Source organism: Lepisosteus platostomus, chromosome 14 (genome assembly GCF_059453375.1).
Source record: "Lepisosteus platostomus isolate fLepPlt1 chromosome 14, fLepPlt1.hap1, whole genome shotgun sequence".
Classification (NCBI taxonomy): domain Eukaryota; kingdom Metazoa; phylum Chordata; class Actinopteri; order Semionotiformes; family Lepisosteidae; genus Lepisosteus; species Lepisosteus platostomus.
Window position 1 is genome coordinate 37,855,424 of NC_142624.1, and position 14,377 is coordinate 37,869,800.

Below are 14,377 nucleotides of genomic sequence, written 5' to 3' on the forward strand. Positions count from 1 at the left end.
TGTTCCTCTTTAATCCAGATGGCAAAGGAATTTTCTATTCTTCTGCCCGATCTCCAGTGCAGTGGGGCTTCTGTGTTTCACACAGGTGGGGGCAGGTAATATTTATATTTAAAGCACTTTGGAGATCCTTTGAGATGGAAAGGGCTGTATGATTACAAGGAAGTATTATTAAATGTGTATGTACCCAAGGAATTTGATAAGAGTTTAGTAAGAGAAATATACTGCAGCACTCCTCTGCACAGAGTCGTAACTACGCATGTACAGTCGTTTTCCAGAGCTGGACGGGAAAGCAAACTCCATTTTGAAAGAAGAATCTTCATGTCGGATTTGGTCATTCATTTAAGTGTAATCCAAATATTAATACATGACTAAAGCAGGTTCCTTATGTTTACTTCCACCTGTCCTGACAGCTAAACAGGGGACGTCACCGGTTTGTCCCGTCGGCCTGTAACAGGTTGCTTCTGTCCCGTCCAGGTGTGCAGGGAAGGTGGGATGGCGTCTCCGGGTTCGGACCTCCGTGTGGGTTTGGACGTGGTGGAAGGGGGGCGGACAGCTTTGGACAACAAGACCTCTCTGCTCAACACGCCTTCGCCGCGCTCCTTCTCCGGCCCGCGGCCTCGAGAGTACAACCCGTACAGCTATGCTGACACGATCAGCGCTTATGACAAGAGTGCCCTGAAGGAGGCGGTGTTCGATGACGACGTGGAGCAATTCCGTGATGGTAAGGATCTGTATACTGCCGCCAGTCCTTGCACCCGAGTCCTGTGTGCACCCTTTTCTTATCCGTCTTCCACCTCTTCCTCATATCGTTACCTCATCTCTGTTTTGTGTTACAAATAGGACAAGTGTGTGCGGGGTAATCACAGGAAAGGGGATTTACGGTTTACAGTGCGAGGAGTGGATAATTAAGGATAAATAAATACAAAGCCCACATTAAATAGAAAGCAGGGTGATAAAAATGTTTCGAACACAAACATTGCTTAGGTTTGAAAAGAAATACTCAGAAAAAATACTTGAGCCTTTAGGCAACACTCGCATTTTGGGTTAAGAGTTTATCTTGGCAGCCCCTCAGGACCTTATCTGCAAAGAAGAGACGAAAGCTCTGTTTACTCTTTATACAACTTTCCCAAAGCACAAAATACAAGCATGCTGTTTGCAAAACACACAGGACTAGGTCTGGTAAAGTTAGTAGTGCAAATCTCGCCCCAGTGCCACTGAGCAAACCTGTTCTGCACTGCTGTGATGATGACAGTCTCTCGCAGGCAGCTGCTCTTTGTCGCTGAACGCTTTGGTCTCCGGCTGTAAATAACCCAGATGTGGTGGCTCTCGGTTTGCACAATCCTTTTTTTTTTTTACCGTTATGTTTTCTCATTCAGTATTGCCCTCAGCAACGTCTGAGAAAAAAACACAACTTGCCTAGTGAGAAGGTAGCTAAATATTTAAGCTTTGATCTTAAGCGACACGATACTTAATGGCTAACGTATGATTTCCCAGTAACATGAGGCCGTAAGTTACATTAGGAAAGTAAGTCTGTGCAACATTGATTAAAGGTGATTTAGAGTGATATAAAAACTCCATGAAGCTGCCTGTTTATAACAAGGTCATACTCCTGTTTTTTATATTTTTATACTCAATGTGGATATCCAGAAACATTCACTTTGTGAGAATTATATGTGAATTGCAATCAATATTCAGGCATATTTCAAGAAATGCATTGAGGAGAGTTAATTGCAAACTTTAAGTTTGAAATAAAAAAATCAAGGCTTGTCAGGAGCTGAAACAGTTTCACAGGAAGGGGGTGAAGAATTGTGGATTGGATTATTCATTTATTAAGCACTTTGTTGAAAGATGATTGTAAAATTTTACGAAACATTTTAGAACTTGCACAGGGTTTCACTGTGAGGGGCAGAGCAGGGTGTTGTAAAACACGTTCATGATTGTCAAATGCTCCTTACTGTCCTCTCCAGGCCGTCGACAGGACTGCGTTGAAAACAAGATGTTGCATCCCAAGGGTTTTACTCCTGGTAAAATCATTTTCAATGCAAAATATGTAGAATAAGATAGTCCAGAATGATTTTATGTGGTTAAAGTGGGTGCAGTTTAACTCCATCTGTAAAATGTGGTGTCATTCATCTAACTTCACCTAAAGCTTTTGCACTACTACCAAACATAAATGGAACAAGCTTGTCTTCATTACATGCCTTTAACACTGACTCATACATGCATTATCTTAACACTGCTAGAAAAACAGGAGAAGTGAGATTGAGAATTAAGATGTTCTACTAATAACGACTAATAGTGAAGAAAAATAAACACTTTGGCAGCATATTGATGTTAAGGAGTGCATTTTAAATTAACAAATGCATACAGCAGACACATGCATGAGTGTGCAGCATACAGTTAATATACTGATGCACACGTTAAGATTGCTAGAGTGGGACATATAGATTCCCTTGTGCTGTTGGCACGATTGAAGGCATCGTCTTTGCCCAGAGGAGGTGATGTTCAGCTTCAACAATCAGCAGACCAGTCTAGAGAAATCGGGAACGTCTATCTTTAAGAACTGGCCATATACTAGAAGATGCAGAACCACACTATCTTGAGGACTGTCACATGCATCTTGCCCATCTGTGCGGTCATTCACAGACCGCAGTGGCTGCAGCAAAAGTAATTCCAGGTAGAAGTAGCCTGTGCAGCATTAGAGTGATCTGGATGCTCAGGGGTAACGCTAACAGCCAAGAGACACAATCGCTGTCTTTTGTGGGCCAGAGTGCCCCTGAGGTGGGGGCAGAAAGCTTGTTTTGCCCCTGACGGAGCACTGCAGAAGGCAACGTGTAGCGACTCGAAGTCGGGAGTCATGCGTCTGTTGCGTTCTTCAAGCAAGTCGGTGGTGTGGAGGAAGTGTGGTGGTGCAAGGTGGAATCAGGGGTTAACTCAGTAACCCCTCTGTCACGAACTGAGGACAGCGTTACTGCTCAGCAATACATTCATGAGGTCCTTAGGCCGAGGTAGTTGTTCCAGTCTTTTAAAATCAGTCCAGGAGTGTCAGATTTCCGGCTGGACAATGCGAGATCACCCAGTGCAGGATTACAGTGGCACAATTTCCAGAAAACAATGTCCAGCACTTGCTTTGGTCACGTTTTAACCCTGACCTGAGCCCAGCAGAACATCCTTGGCAACCGGCTCACCAACAATAGCCATCTGTCATCAACAGAAGACGCTGTTGTACCCTTCCTCATGTGGCAGCAGCCACAGAGGAGTGATAGAACATCCCAAAGCCTTCGTTTATCCCAAACCCCTCTAAGTTTTTTAAGTGATATGATGTCTGGAAATCATCATTTTCACAGTTCATCATCAGTCTTGAAATTTGATCATGAAAACTGATTTATTGATCTTGTGATCCGATCCTTTGATCATATTACTTGTGCGAACCAGTAAAAACGCTGTGGTAAACCAAGCCTTTGAATATATAAATTGAATTGATTAGGAAGTGCATTTAAAACACAGGTCAGGTGGCACTTCGTTACTCGAAGTATGGAGCAAGCTAATTAGTCATGTTGTTGAAGCTGATATCCTGGGCTTTTTTAATGAACTGAAATGGATAAAATCCTTGATCAGGCACATCAGGCAAGAGCAATTTCATTCAGACATGAAGCACAACAGATCCAGGGCTTTTTGGAGCCACCAGACCAGGATCAGTTGCTGAAATGTCTTGTTCCAGTAACAGTAACGTGATCTAAAAATGTATTGGATTCACAGGTGCAGACATGACACTTTGCTCATTAGCTTTCTGTCTCTTTGATGTCCTCATTATTGTAAATTATATATATATGTGTGTGTGTTTATACACATATATATATCTTGTGTTTGTCTATACCCTGTTTGTGTATAATATTTGCCCAAAAATCTATCGATATTGTACATGTATCACAAATGCAAATGATTTGACTGTAAAGCAAAAATAGTGCTTGTGGCTTTGCAGTCCCAGTACCTGCGGGCCCCGTAGGCGAGGAGTTTCACTCCGACCCTGAACATCGTGCACTCAGGCGCAGCCGCTGGCCTGTGCGTGTGCGTGTCGTTTCGGGTTTCCGTTCCGTGGTGGTGATGGGGTTCTCGCCTCGTCCCAGAAGTCCCCGTCGACCACTCCGACCTGGTGGCGGACCTCCTGAAGGAGCTGTCCAACCACAATGAGCGCGTGGAGGAGCGCAAGGGCGCGCTGCTGGAGCTGCTGAAGATCACGCGGGAGGACAGCCCAGCCGTGTGGGACGAGCACTTCAAGACCATCCTGCTGCTGCTGCTGGAGACGCTGGGCGACAAGGACGTAGGTCTCGGGGGGCTCTCGGCCGCGGGCGCCCTAAAATCAGGACGCCCCGGTGACGGCGGCGAAACGGATCGGCGCCGATGCATGTTCCCAGCACAGAGGACTCTTCTGTAGAAAAACCTAGTTAAAAAAATTCAGACAGAGTAGCTCAGAAAAGTCACTAGGTTTAATCACCCCAAAATCTCTTTAATTTAGGGTATAGCTACACGTATGTGAACAAGTAGAGGTTAATTCTGTGCTGAAAGCTGGAAAGGAGAAACAATGATTCAACTGTTTAGCCCCCTTCAGGTGTAAAGAAGGGTGAAGATTGGACACACCTGTAGGAGGTTAAACGGCTTAATCATCGTTTCTGCTTTCCACTTTTCAGCAGGGAATTAACCTTGTTTAAGTGTTCTTTTGCAGCCATTGCACAGTGACACAACTCCCTACTCAAACACCTGTATCTCTATATTTTGCTTATGTTTGGTGTGGCTTATTGAGTTGTTGAGAGTCCTCTTTGACAAAGGCTGAGGGAAAAAAAAACATTTGCATCTCCTTGGTTGTTTGGGAGTTCTGTTGACTGTTATTAATAAACAATAAAAGAAAACATTCTCATAGCTAATTCTTGTTCTCCTTTGGCGTTATATTGACGGTGTAAATAATATTTGCAGAAAGAAAATAAAAAGGGTTTCTGCTCTGATTAGCAAGCTATGCTGTTTTGTCTGTAAAAGCTCTGACTGTTTTTTCTGTTCACTCAGCACTCCATCCGAGCCCTGGCGCTACGAGTCTTGAAGGAAATCCTACGGAACCAGCCAGCCAGATTCAAAAACTATGCAGAGCTCACAATCATGAAAACGCTGGAGGCACACAAAGATTCCCACAAGGAGGTGAGTGGCAGGTGGCATCGAGAAGCAGCCCGGCCCTGTCACCAGGCTGGGACTTTGGCTCTTTCGGTTGTTAGACGCTGAATGATCCAAGGGTTCCATTTAGCTGCTTCTCGAAAGAAATTGGGGAAAAAAACACTACGAGAAATACAAAATAAAAACGAATCTCCCTTTTATTCGCGCCTGCAGACTAGATATAAGGACATAAAAGGGTTTAAAGCTAAAGAGAGCCTTTCAACCTATCTGGCCTATATGGTAGTAGAAATTTGATCATTATGGATGTCATCCAGCTGTTCCTTGAAAGAAACCAGGGTATCGGATTAAACATCTTAGCTAGGTAGCTCGTTCCATAGTTTACCCTTTGAATAAAGAAGTGCCTCCTCTTCTCAGCTGTAAATGAACTTCTGCGCAGTTTCAACTTGCCGTTTTAAATGTATTGACTTTCTCGGCTTGAAAATTCAAATTAGTTGACATACCATTCCCAAAGTCTGGCCGCAATAAAGAATGTTGAGGTTTTTTTTGGAGTGTGTGCTAGTTGAACCAGAAGACAGGGCCCGCCCGTTTGTTTTACAGGCAGGTGATAGAATTCCCTCTAAGGATTAGTGAGTGGAAATAGTGACTGGGCAGTCCTACATAAAATAACACAAAGTCATTATATTCAATGTCTCATAGAGAGCCACAGTCTGGAGTCTGATCAGTATAGTATATAGACTCCACCTACCGCTGAGCCTGGTGAAACAGTGAAGGCCTGTTACCTTTCTGGTGAATGACCTTCACTCAGGCATGACTGGTTGGGTGTCACCCCTGTGGCTCTTGTACCCCCTCGTCATGGCAACGGACAGCTGGCCACTACTGAGCAACAGCAGGCTGAAACCCTGAAATTGGATCAAGCCGTTTTTAAACCACTAGTTTTAATTGAAGGCATACAGTCACATAAAAGTATTCCGTTCCACCTCACTTCATGGACGATATGGAAGGGCCGGAGTTAAAGTGGAAGCTAAATGTCAAATCAGAACAAATGGAGCTCATAACTTCCATATTACATATTTAAATGACGTGCATAAAGATTCAGGAGGTTAGTGTTTCTTAAACAGGATGAAATGTAGGTAATATAAATGGTTGTGAACTTTTTTGTTATAAGTGATTTAATTTTTCCAGTTAAGCCCCTTATTTCCACTTAATTCTCTTATACCCTATACCTTTACTTGTATAACACAGTATTTTATATTTGTGTCTGTATAAGATACTTATCAGTCTTTCACATTTGACAAATTGAAAAACAATTTTTTTAGCATTTTCTTAGAAATTCATCCTCCTAAAAATAGTTACATCCAGCATAAATGCCTAAGATGTCTTCTGCTTTTCAAGGGAATGGACTGAATATTTTGTATTCAATGTGACACAAACTTTGCTTTATTTCCAGGAATTTAAAGCTTCAGTTAGCAGAATGGTGACCTGCTGTATAAGCTGGTCTTCTTACTGAATAAACACTAGAGTGTGCTGTAGCATTCTTAGCAGTTTCTAAAACATTACATGCTAACGTTTTGCTCTTCGTGTTTGGTGAGAAGTATTCTGATTCAGCTGACATTGTTTTGAGTAATTGTTCTTGATTTAGGCAGCGGTTAGTAGTTCGAAATTAACATAACATCACTTTATTAGCCCTGTACAATTTCTTGCTTTAGGAATTTGTCTTTTCACATACCCCAGCTTGCTCTCCATGAGACACAGACACACAGACAGGGAGAGAAGCTTGAATTACCCCTAAGGGGGCACAAGGGGTTGAGGGAGGAGGGGGGTGAATCGGGGTGCCGCACAGTCTTGTTTGCCCGTTGCCAGTGAGCAGTGAGAGGTGTGACTCCACTGTCCTTCTCTCCCCGGCCAGGTGGTGAGAGCCGCAGAGGAGGCAGCCTCCACGCTGGCCAGCTCTATTCACCCGGAGCAGTGCATCAAAGTGCTGTGCCCCATCATCCAGACGGCCGACTACCCCATCAACCTGGCAGCCATTAAGATGCAGACTAAGGTCATCGAGCGAATTTCGAAGGACTCCCTTCACCAGCTCCTCCCAGACATCATCCCAGGACTGCTGCAGGTATGTAACGGCCTCGTCCCGGGTGTCAGCTGTTTGTGTTGGCGAGGGGGTTATTGCAAGGACCGAGGAGAACTTACACAATAAACATGTTTTGACAACTCCTGAGGAGGCCTTTTTTTAGAACCAAACCAGAAATATCCGGCAAATCATTTCCTTTCATGTTCTACTTTTGATACTATTTATCTTTTGCCAGTCATCACTGGAATAACTTTGAAAGATGCAGGCATGTATTAATTATTGCAATCCATTTGGGCCTCATTTTTTTAAAATTGAATTTGTCTCTTTATACAGTTTTACAATGTATGAATTCATACATCTGCCCATTCCCCTGGCAGAGCCAGCTGTGTCAGGCAGATGATCCTTGACAAGAGTGGAACAGCTGGGCACTGCTGCCGACTTTGACTTCATATATGCGGCACAGAATTAGAATCCTCTTCAGGTGGTTCTGATCTCTAATATTGTGGAACAGTCACAAGCCAATTATCATTCATACTCTCGTGATTTGTTCTTGATAATGTTTTTCCTTATCCACTTATTTTATTGATTTTGTACAAGTGCAGGTCACCCTAGAAAAAGAGCTTCTGTTAAGCAAATAAGATCACTTTATTGGCCCCGTACAATTTCTTGCATTAGGAAGTTGTCTTTCTGCATACCCCAGCTTGCTTCCCATGAGACACACAGACAGGGGGAGAGAGAAGCTGGGGGTCAGAGTGCAGGGTCAGGCATTTATACGGCGCCCCTGGAGCAGCTGGGGTTAAGGGCCTCGCTCAGGGGCCCAACGGTGTAGGATTCCTCTGCCGGCCTCCAGGCACAGGCGCAGTGCTGTAGCCACAGAGCCACCGCACCGTCCCAGAATATGGAACGCTTCACGAGTTTGCGTGTCAAATAAGTCATTCTCTGGAGAGGTCTTACAGGTGGCCTGTTGTCCTGTTGTCCTGTTGCAGGGCTATGACAACACTGAGAGCAGTGTTCGCAAGGCCAGTGTCTTCTGTCTCGTCGCCATCTACTCCGTCATTGGCGAGGATTTGAAACCACACCTCGCACAACTTACAGGAAGCAAGGTATGTGTGGCGTTTTGAGTTTTACACTGATATGTACCCTTTAACTTACATAAGCCGGGGGGGGAGGTGTCATTTAGAGACCTAGCCATGGCTTTTTGCACAACATGGAGGGAAAGCTGCGTAGCTCTTGTCTGCACACCTAAAATGTGCTCATTTTCTGCCAGTCTCGCAGAACAACGCTCATCTTAAACTGGAAGAACAACCAAACTTATTTAGGCGGAACTACATTCACTGAGGTATAAAATCGCCAGAGAAGGCAAAGGAAGTTCGGCTTCTGTGTGTTCTGCTGCGCATTGAAGGACGTTTTAAAAAAGCCTGCACCTGTACCACAATCTCATAGCATAACATCCCTGTCGTGGAGCCTTGAGCGTGACTCACTAAACACTCTCATCCTCAGCCCGGCTCTGGGTTGCATAACTACAGAAATGCCTGTTGCCATCAGTCCTGTCAGCTCTTCGACTGAATTAAGCCTGTTTTAGACCCATGTGCAAACACTGAGCGATAAACTATAATTCCTTAAATAAGTGACGTGCTAGTAGCGTGACATTGCCTGAACATTTTACCCTGATAAACCTTCATACCTCAAAAAAGAAATTGATTTTGTAATTAATTAGGGGTTTCTCCCCCTATAAGACACTTCTGACATTTTAGAGCGGTGAAATATCCAAATCTGAGGCCCTTCTCCCTGCACTCGGTGACCTGGTTAATTTGATTGGCGTGTATCGGCTTGCAGGGCGTAGTCACAGGGTAGGGCATAGTGTTGTAAGGGCTCCCCGCCAGGAGAAGCGAGAAATATGACACCAGCACACGCTCTCTTCAGCTTTCTAAGAATTTAAATTAGTGGTATAGCTCATTACTCATTTCACTGGGTGTTATCCTTGGAACTGATCTTTAGATTCCATGCTTTTTTTTTTCTGCCCAACGGTGTGTTTTGCAGTGTGCATGCACATACTGTACCTTTGTGTGTATCCACCTGTGTCGCAGGTTGTGTGTGTGTATGTGTATAAGATAAGAGAGAGCACTTTATTGTCCATTTACAATTTCTTGCATTAGGAATTTGTCTTCTCGCATACCCCAGCTTGCTCTCCATGAGTGTATGTGTACAGTATGTATGTCTGGATACTGAACATGACCTGTCCAGCCACTTTACTGGGTCCTCCTGTCTGGCCTGGGAGTCGAACTGCCCTGTACCAATAAATCAGTTTGACCGGGTGATGTGAACTATGTACTTTTATAATATAATAGATGGGTGTAACTCAGCTGTATTTCAAACTAGGTGCAGATCTGCAGTTAACGTTTGACAGTGAAACATCCTGAATCTTCTGTTCCTGGAATATGGTCTTTTTTAAGTTTGGAGAACTTAAAGCCTGTTTTCTATTATTTGTCAGTGATTTTGGGTGTGTTCACAAGCTATAGAATAGTAAGGCTCTTCTCTCACCTGATGGATTATGTGTCTACGATTGATAATTAAGGCCTGCGTGCTTCTGAGCAATTTCTACAAAGGTCTTTCCTTTTGCTGGCCATTTTCACTCTCGTGTGACAACACAACAGCGCTTCTGCAGCAACCTGGAATGCCTGAAGGTACTGGTGATCAAGAGCAAGGTTATTCTAAAACCAGCAGCCTTGCCACTCCTCTGACATTTTGATTGGCCTTTGAATAACGGGGGCATAAGACATTTTTCCTCCTGACAAATTCCCTCCCTTTACTTATCGTGAACCTTAATATTTTCTCTTTCAGATGAAGCTGTTGAATTTGTACATCAAAAGAGCCCAAACAACTAACAGTAACAGCAGCTCATCCTCAGATGTCTCCACTCACAGTTAGCAGGAGGAAACTGAAGGGAATCATGCATCCGGATTGGGAAATAGCTGTGCCTCTTTCAAAATCCTTCTGTCTGTGTTTTCGTCAGCACACCCCTTTCTACATCATTAGATGGAAGTGCTTGTTGCAAGCAGTGTTTTCTTCTTTACAGTATCTGTCAATTTCTTTTATTTTGCGCAATGACCTCAAGCTATGTTTTTCTGTTTCACGTTTTCTCCCTTTTTAAGGAATGAAGAATGTAAAGAGGTGTGAATTAGTGGTGAATAGTTTAAACGTTCATTTTTAGAAATTTGAAAAACGCGAGTGTCACACTGTATGTTGAAGCCTGTCGGCTTCCGATACATTTTTTACCGCTGTCAGTCATTTAGCTGGCAGCTAATGTTACTTTGCTGAAATTGAAGAAAGCGTCCAAAAAAGTGTTCTGCAACGCCTTGGAAATATTGTGAGCTGAAAGACCCCGAGTTACCTTTTCAGCATTCCAGTCACTCATCAAATTTACAGCGGTTCTTGGATAAACAGTTCAGTCTAAGAAATAAAACATATCTGAGAACTTATGTAAAAGAATTATACAATTTTAATCTTACTCTTGAATCCCATTGAGTAATATAAAATCATTTGGCTGGCCCAGTGATAAAGCAGCAGGACCCAAGCAAACAAAGTCAACAGTGTGAGATGGTTGGATACAATAACACTACCAAAAATTAGCATTGTAATAAGTGTTAGAATATTATTTTATATTTTTTGTAACATGATGGTTTTAGGTAAACTTACATCTAAGGACCACAGTTTCACTGCTCTCGTTCTAGTTTGTTACAAATGGGAAAAGATTAGTTTATGTTGTACAGAGCCAAAGCTTGATCAACTGTTTTAATTTTTTTATCGATCGCTATAAAGGCCAGTAAAGGCATTTACATTTTCTTTACAATCTAGCCTAGATCAACATGTCAGAATGTTTTGTAGAATCTTTGTTGGTAAAAGTATTAGGAATTGGACTGCTGATTACTCAGCCTTAAAAAAAAATGATAAAACTACTGGATGTAGCAAAATCCTTATCAGTGTTTTTACTTTTCTCATGTAATTTGCTGAACTTAGTTGTTAAACTTCGATTTTTCACTTGGAGCAAATTCTGCAGTGTACTGAATTCAAATGAATAAGAAAAAGAACAAAAATAATAAACGCAGGTAGTTTCCTGCTTTACTGGAAAGTCTGCAGTGTTTGGCACTGTGGTTGGGTTTGACATAAAAGCAGAACTAAAACCATGCTGCACCACCATCAAAAAAAGAAAACAATTACTTCAGCAACCTTTCATATAGCGTGGATGTTTTCTGATCAGTGTTAATGGGGACATTATCTGGCAGGACTCTAATCCCAAAATGGCCCAATTTTAGTTTCTAGCTATCTAGATGTGTTGAAAGTCAAAGCACTGTTCAGCTATCAGACATCTCATGTACGTGTCTTACAGACTTCATGACAGGCAATGTCAGTTTTAAAGTTTTAAGTATTAAAGTTTCAAATGTCCCTTTATGATTCTGTAACTGCTTTAAGAATAGAACACATACTGCTAAATACAAAGTACTCCTCTGAATGTTCATGTGCGTTTAGGGAAGAAAACTAAACCCCGTCTGGCCTTACATTACTTTCCAAGTACTGTTTCACTACACAGACTGTTAAAGGAATAGGTGTACAGCCTTAGTTCAAGAAGATGCGAAGTCTTACTTGTTGCATCTCTGTTGTTTCTCCTCCCTAGATAGTACTGAAGACTGTATGTTTCTGTTTGCAATAAAACAGATGTCAAATGATCAACTGAAGATTTTGTGCTTTAATTTTCCAATCAAGTAGCTTGGCGATCCGATTACACAGCCCTTCAGTTTCTTGCACGTTACCAATATACCTGCATGTGTCCGTGACGCCCCCAGCGACTGGCACCACGTTTAGCGACGACGCACTGCTAACTTTCCAGTCGCACTGTGCATAGTGTTAATTTCATCTAAGCACATTCAATTTTTTCGGCTGACAAAATTGCCATCTGAAAAACATTAGACTTGAAAGACATCAATCAGCGTTGTGACCACAATTTGGATATCCAAGGCTAATGGTTGTTCCACAGACTGCAGCAGTGGACTGTGGAGAGAGTGTAATGAATAGACACACCCCATGATTCTAGTTTTCATGTAGTGCAACATACTGAGGCATGTGGCTTTTTAAAGGTACACTATGTGTGCTTGCCTTGACTATAACCGACAATACTTTTTTATTGCATACCAACAGCTTTAGGCCATGTATAAGTAATTTGCCATTTTGTCATATAAAACCCCTCTGCCCTTTGCAGATAATTATCAATTGAATTACTGTATAAGGGTAAGTAGCCAGCCTTTTGTAGAATACAGCGTTTTACTGTCAGTATAATCTGCTGATGCATCAGACATTAGAGATGGTATTCCTAGCAACCTGTTCACAGCGCATGGACTTTTTTTGGCTTTTGTCATGTAATATCCATATCTGTATTTATATATTTGTTTTATTTTGTGTGTATTATGACAACTGTACATATTACATGGTTTTTTTGTTAACATCCACGTGATAGAATTTGCTAAAATATAAACTTGAGTTTGCTCTAGAAATAAACCAACTTCAAAATGTTTTGTTGTTCATCTTTTATACGAGTGTTGGTCTTCTTTTTTTCCCCCCTAAACGTCTGCATGCCTATCGAGATGTAATCTCAGAATATGCTGTGCACCTCTTATTAAATAACTTTCCGTACCCAGACGTGATTACACTGAAGAAACTCGGAATCGATCCGAGGATCCAGCCCGTTCCGAAAGGAAGTCACGGGCTCAGGCTTGAACAAAATCGGCAAAACCAACATTCTTGTATCGACTTAGATGTGTGAAAGGATATTATGAATTTTGGACACGGCGGCTTGTTCTCGGACATTATGAAAAGCGTGAGGTCCAGAGAGACCTTAACTAGTCTTTTAAAAGGGTCGGGGCGAACAATCCGTTTTTCTGTTTATTTGCACCGTATAGTCTGTTAAATGTGGGGCTGCAGCACAACACCTGCACAGCTTAAGGTTTCTGGGTACCCTGTATTGTATGTGCTTTCTCTTTAGACTGCATCGCCCACACTTTCCCCCGGCTAGGTTTCATGTTTGACTGGGAACACAAACCAATGTCCCTCTTGGAGCGGAGTCCAGGACCCGAAAGCACATCAGGTTATCAAAGTTTCAGGATGACTAAAATCTGATTTCCTAAAGGAATATCCAATGTCCGTTTTTTGACAGAGAGGTCTGTTCAGAGTCAGACTAGAAAAATGTTACAATTAAGTGCAAGAACGCCAGGCACAGTACACAAACTTTTTTTTTTAAGGTTAAAACGCTTAACATAAGCCGTCAGACTGTGCAAAAAATGAATTCCGAATAAAACACTGTATATAAACTAAACCCAATAAACTCTGACTTGCCGCTTTCCACCTTTGCATTGTTGTGGAAAACCTGTGGTAAAAGGTTATACGGGGTATAGCGCCCACTGCTATGATCTATTTGAGTACAATTCTCAATTGTATTGTGCACCTTATTAACCTTTAATTCTATGATAACGGGTTTTTTTTTTCAAGTGTCTTAATGCGCTCGCTAGTATTTATTTTGTAAGTTACCCAACAATTGTTCTAAAAGGCTGTCCGCAACCTTGTGGTTTCGTCCTAAAGGAAAAAGATGTCCTGTAAATCTGAGGTCCTGTTGCAACACTCCGCCACTTAGTCTCTAACAGATCGCCTTGCTGATGAACTTCTGCTGTAACCGGTTATTGCAATCAAGTGTTTACTTTCCATACTGTATTTTATACATTTTAAATATGTACAATTCTATTGGGAATAGCAACATTGCGTACGGGTTGGCCAATGAGGATATATATCTGTATTTAATTTTTGTTTATTAGATGTTATTTTGTAAACGTTTATATTTATTGTTTTGAATGTATCAAATACTTATGAAAATGAAGACGAGGAGCGCAGCTGAATGTATTTTAATTCTTCAACACCCCATGCACATATTGCAGTCTGAAATTCTAGTTTCTTTTTAATAAAAACAAAAAGGCAGCAGTAGTCATTTTTGCAGAGGGTTTCAGGGTGAAGGCGAAGGGACGTTTTGCTACAGTTGGCGCCCATCTGCATTTCACTACAAGAAAAGCTGACCTGGAGGAGGAAAAAAAAGTTTGTGAGCACACC

The 14,377-nt window shown here is 42.1% G+C and overlaps 1 protein-coding gene across 37 annotated transcripts in view; it reads left to right on the plus strand.

Annotated features, from left to right (window-relative positions):
• Window positions 1-12,795, plus strand: part of clasp1a (cytoplasmic linker associated protein 1a) — a 98,650-nt gene extending 85,855 nt beyond the window's left edge. For 22 of the 37 annotated variants that reach the window (XM_088606140.1, XM_088606156.1, XM_088606153.1 and 19 more), the window contains 7 exons: window positions 475-721; window positions 1,968-2,024; window positions 4,128-4,321; window positions 5,059-5,187; window positions 7,067-7,273; window positions 8,218-8,334; window positions 10,073-12,795. In XM_088606140.1, coding sequence (XP_088462266.1) covers window positions 475-721; window positions 1,968-2,024; window positions 4,128-4,321; window positions 5,059-5,187; window positions 7,067-7,273; window positions 8,218-8,334; window positions 10,073-10,159 — 1,038 coding nt within the window. In that variant the 3' untranslated portion in view covers window positions 10,160-12,795. The remainder of the gene's footprint in view (window positions 1-474; window positions 722-1,967; window positions 2,025-4,127; window positions 4,322-5,058; window positions 5,188-7,066; window positions 7,274-8,217; window positions 8,335-10,072) is intronic. The other 15 variants (XM_088606149.1, XM_088606159.1, XM_088606167.1 and 12 more) reach the window with 3 other exon arrangements.
• The last annotated feature ends 1,582 nt before the right edge of the window (window positions 12,796-14,377 follow it).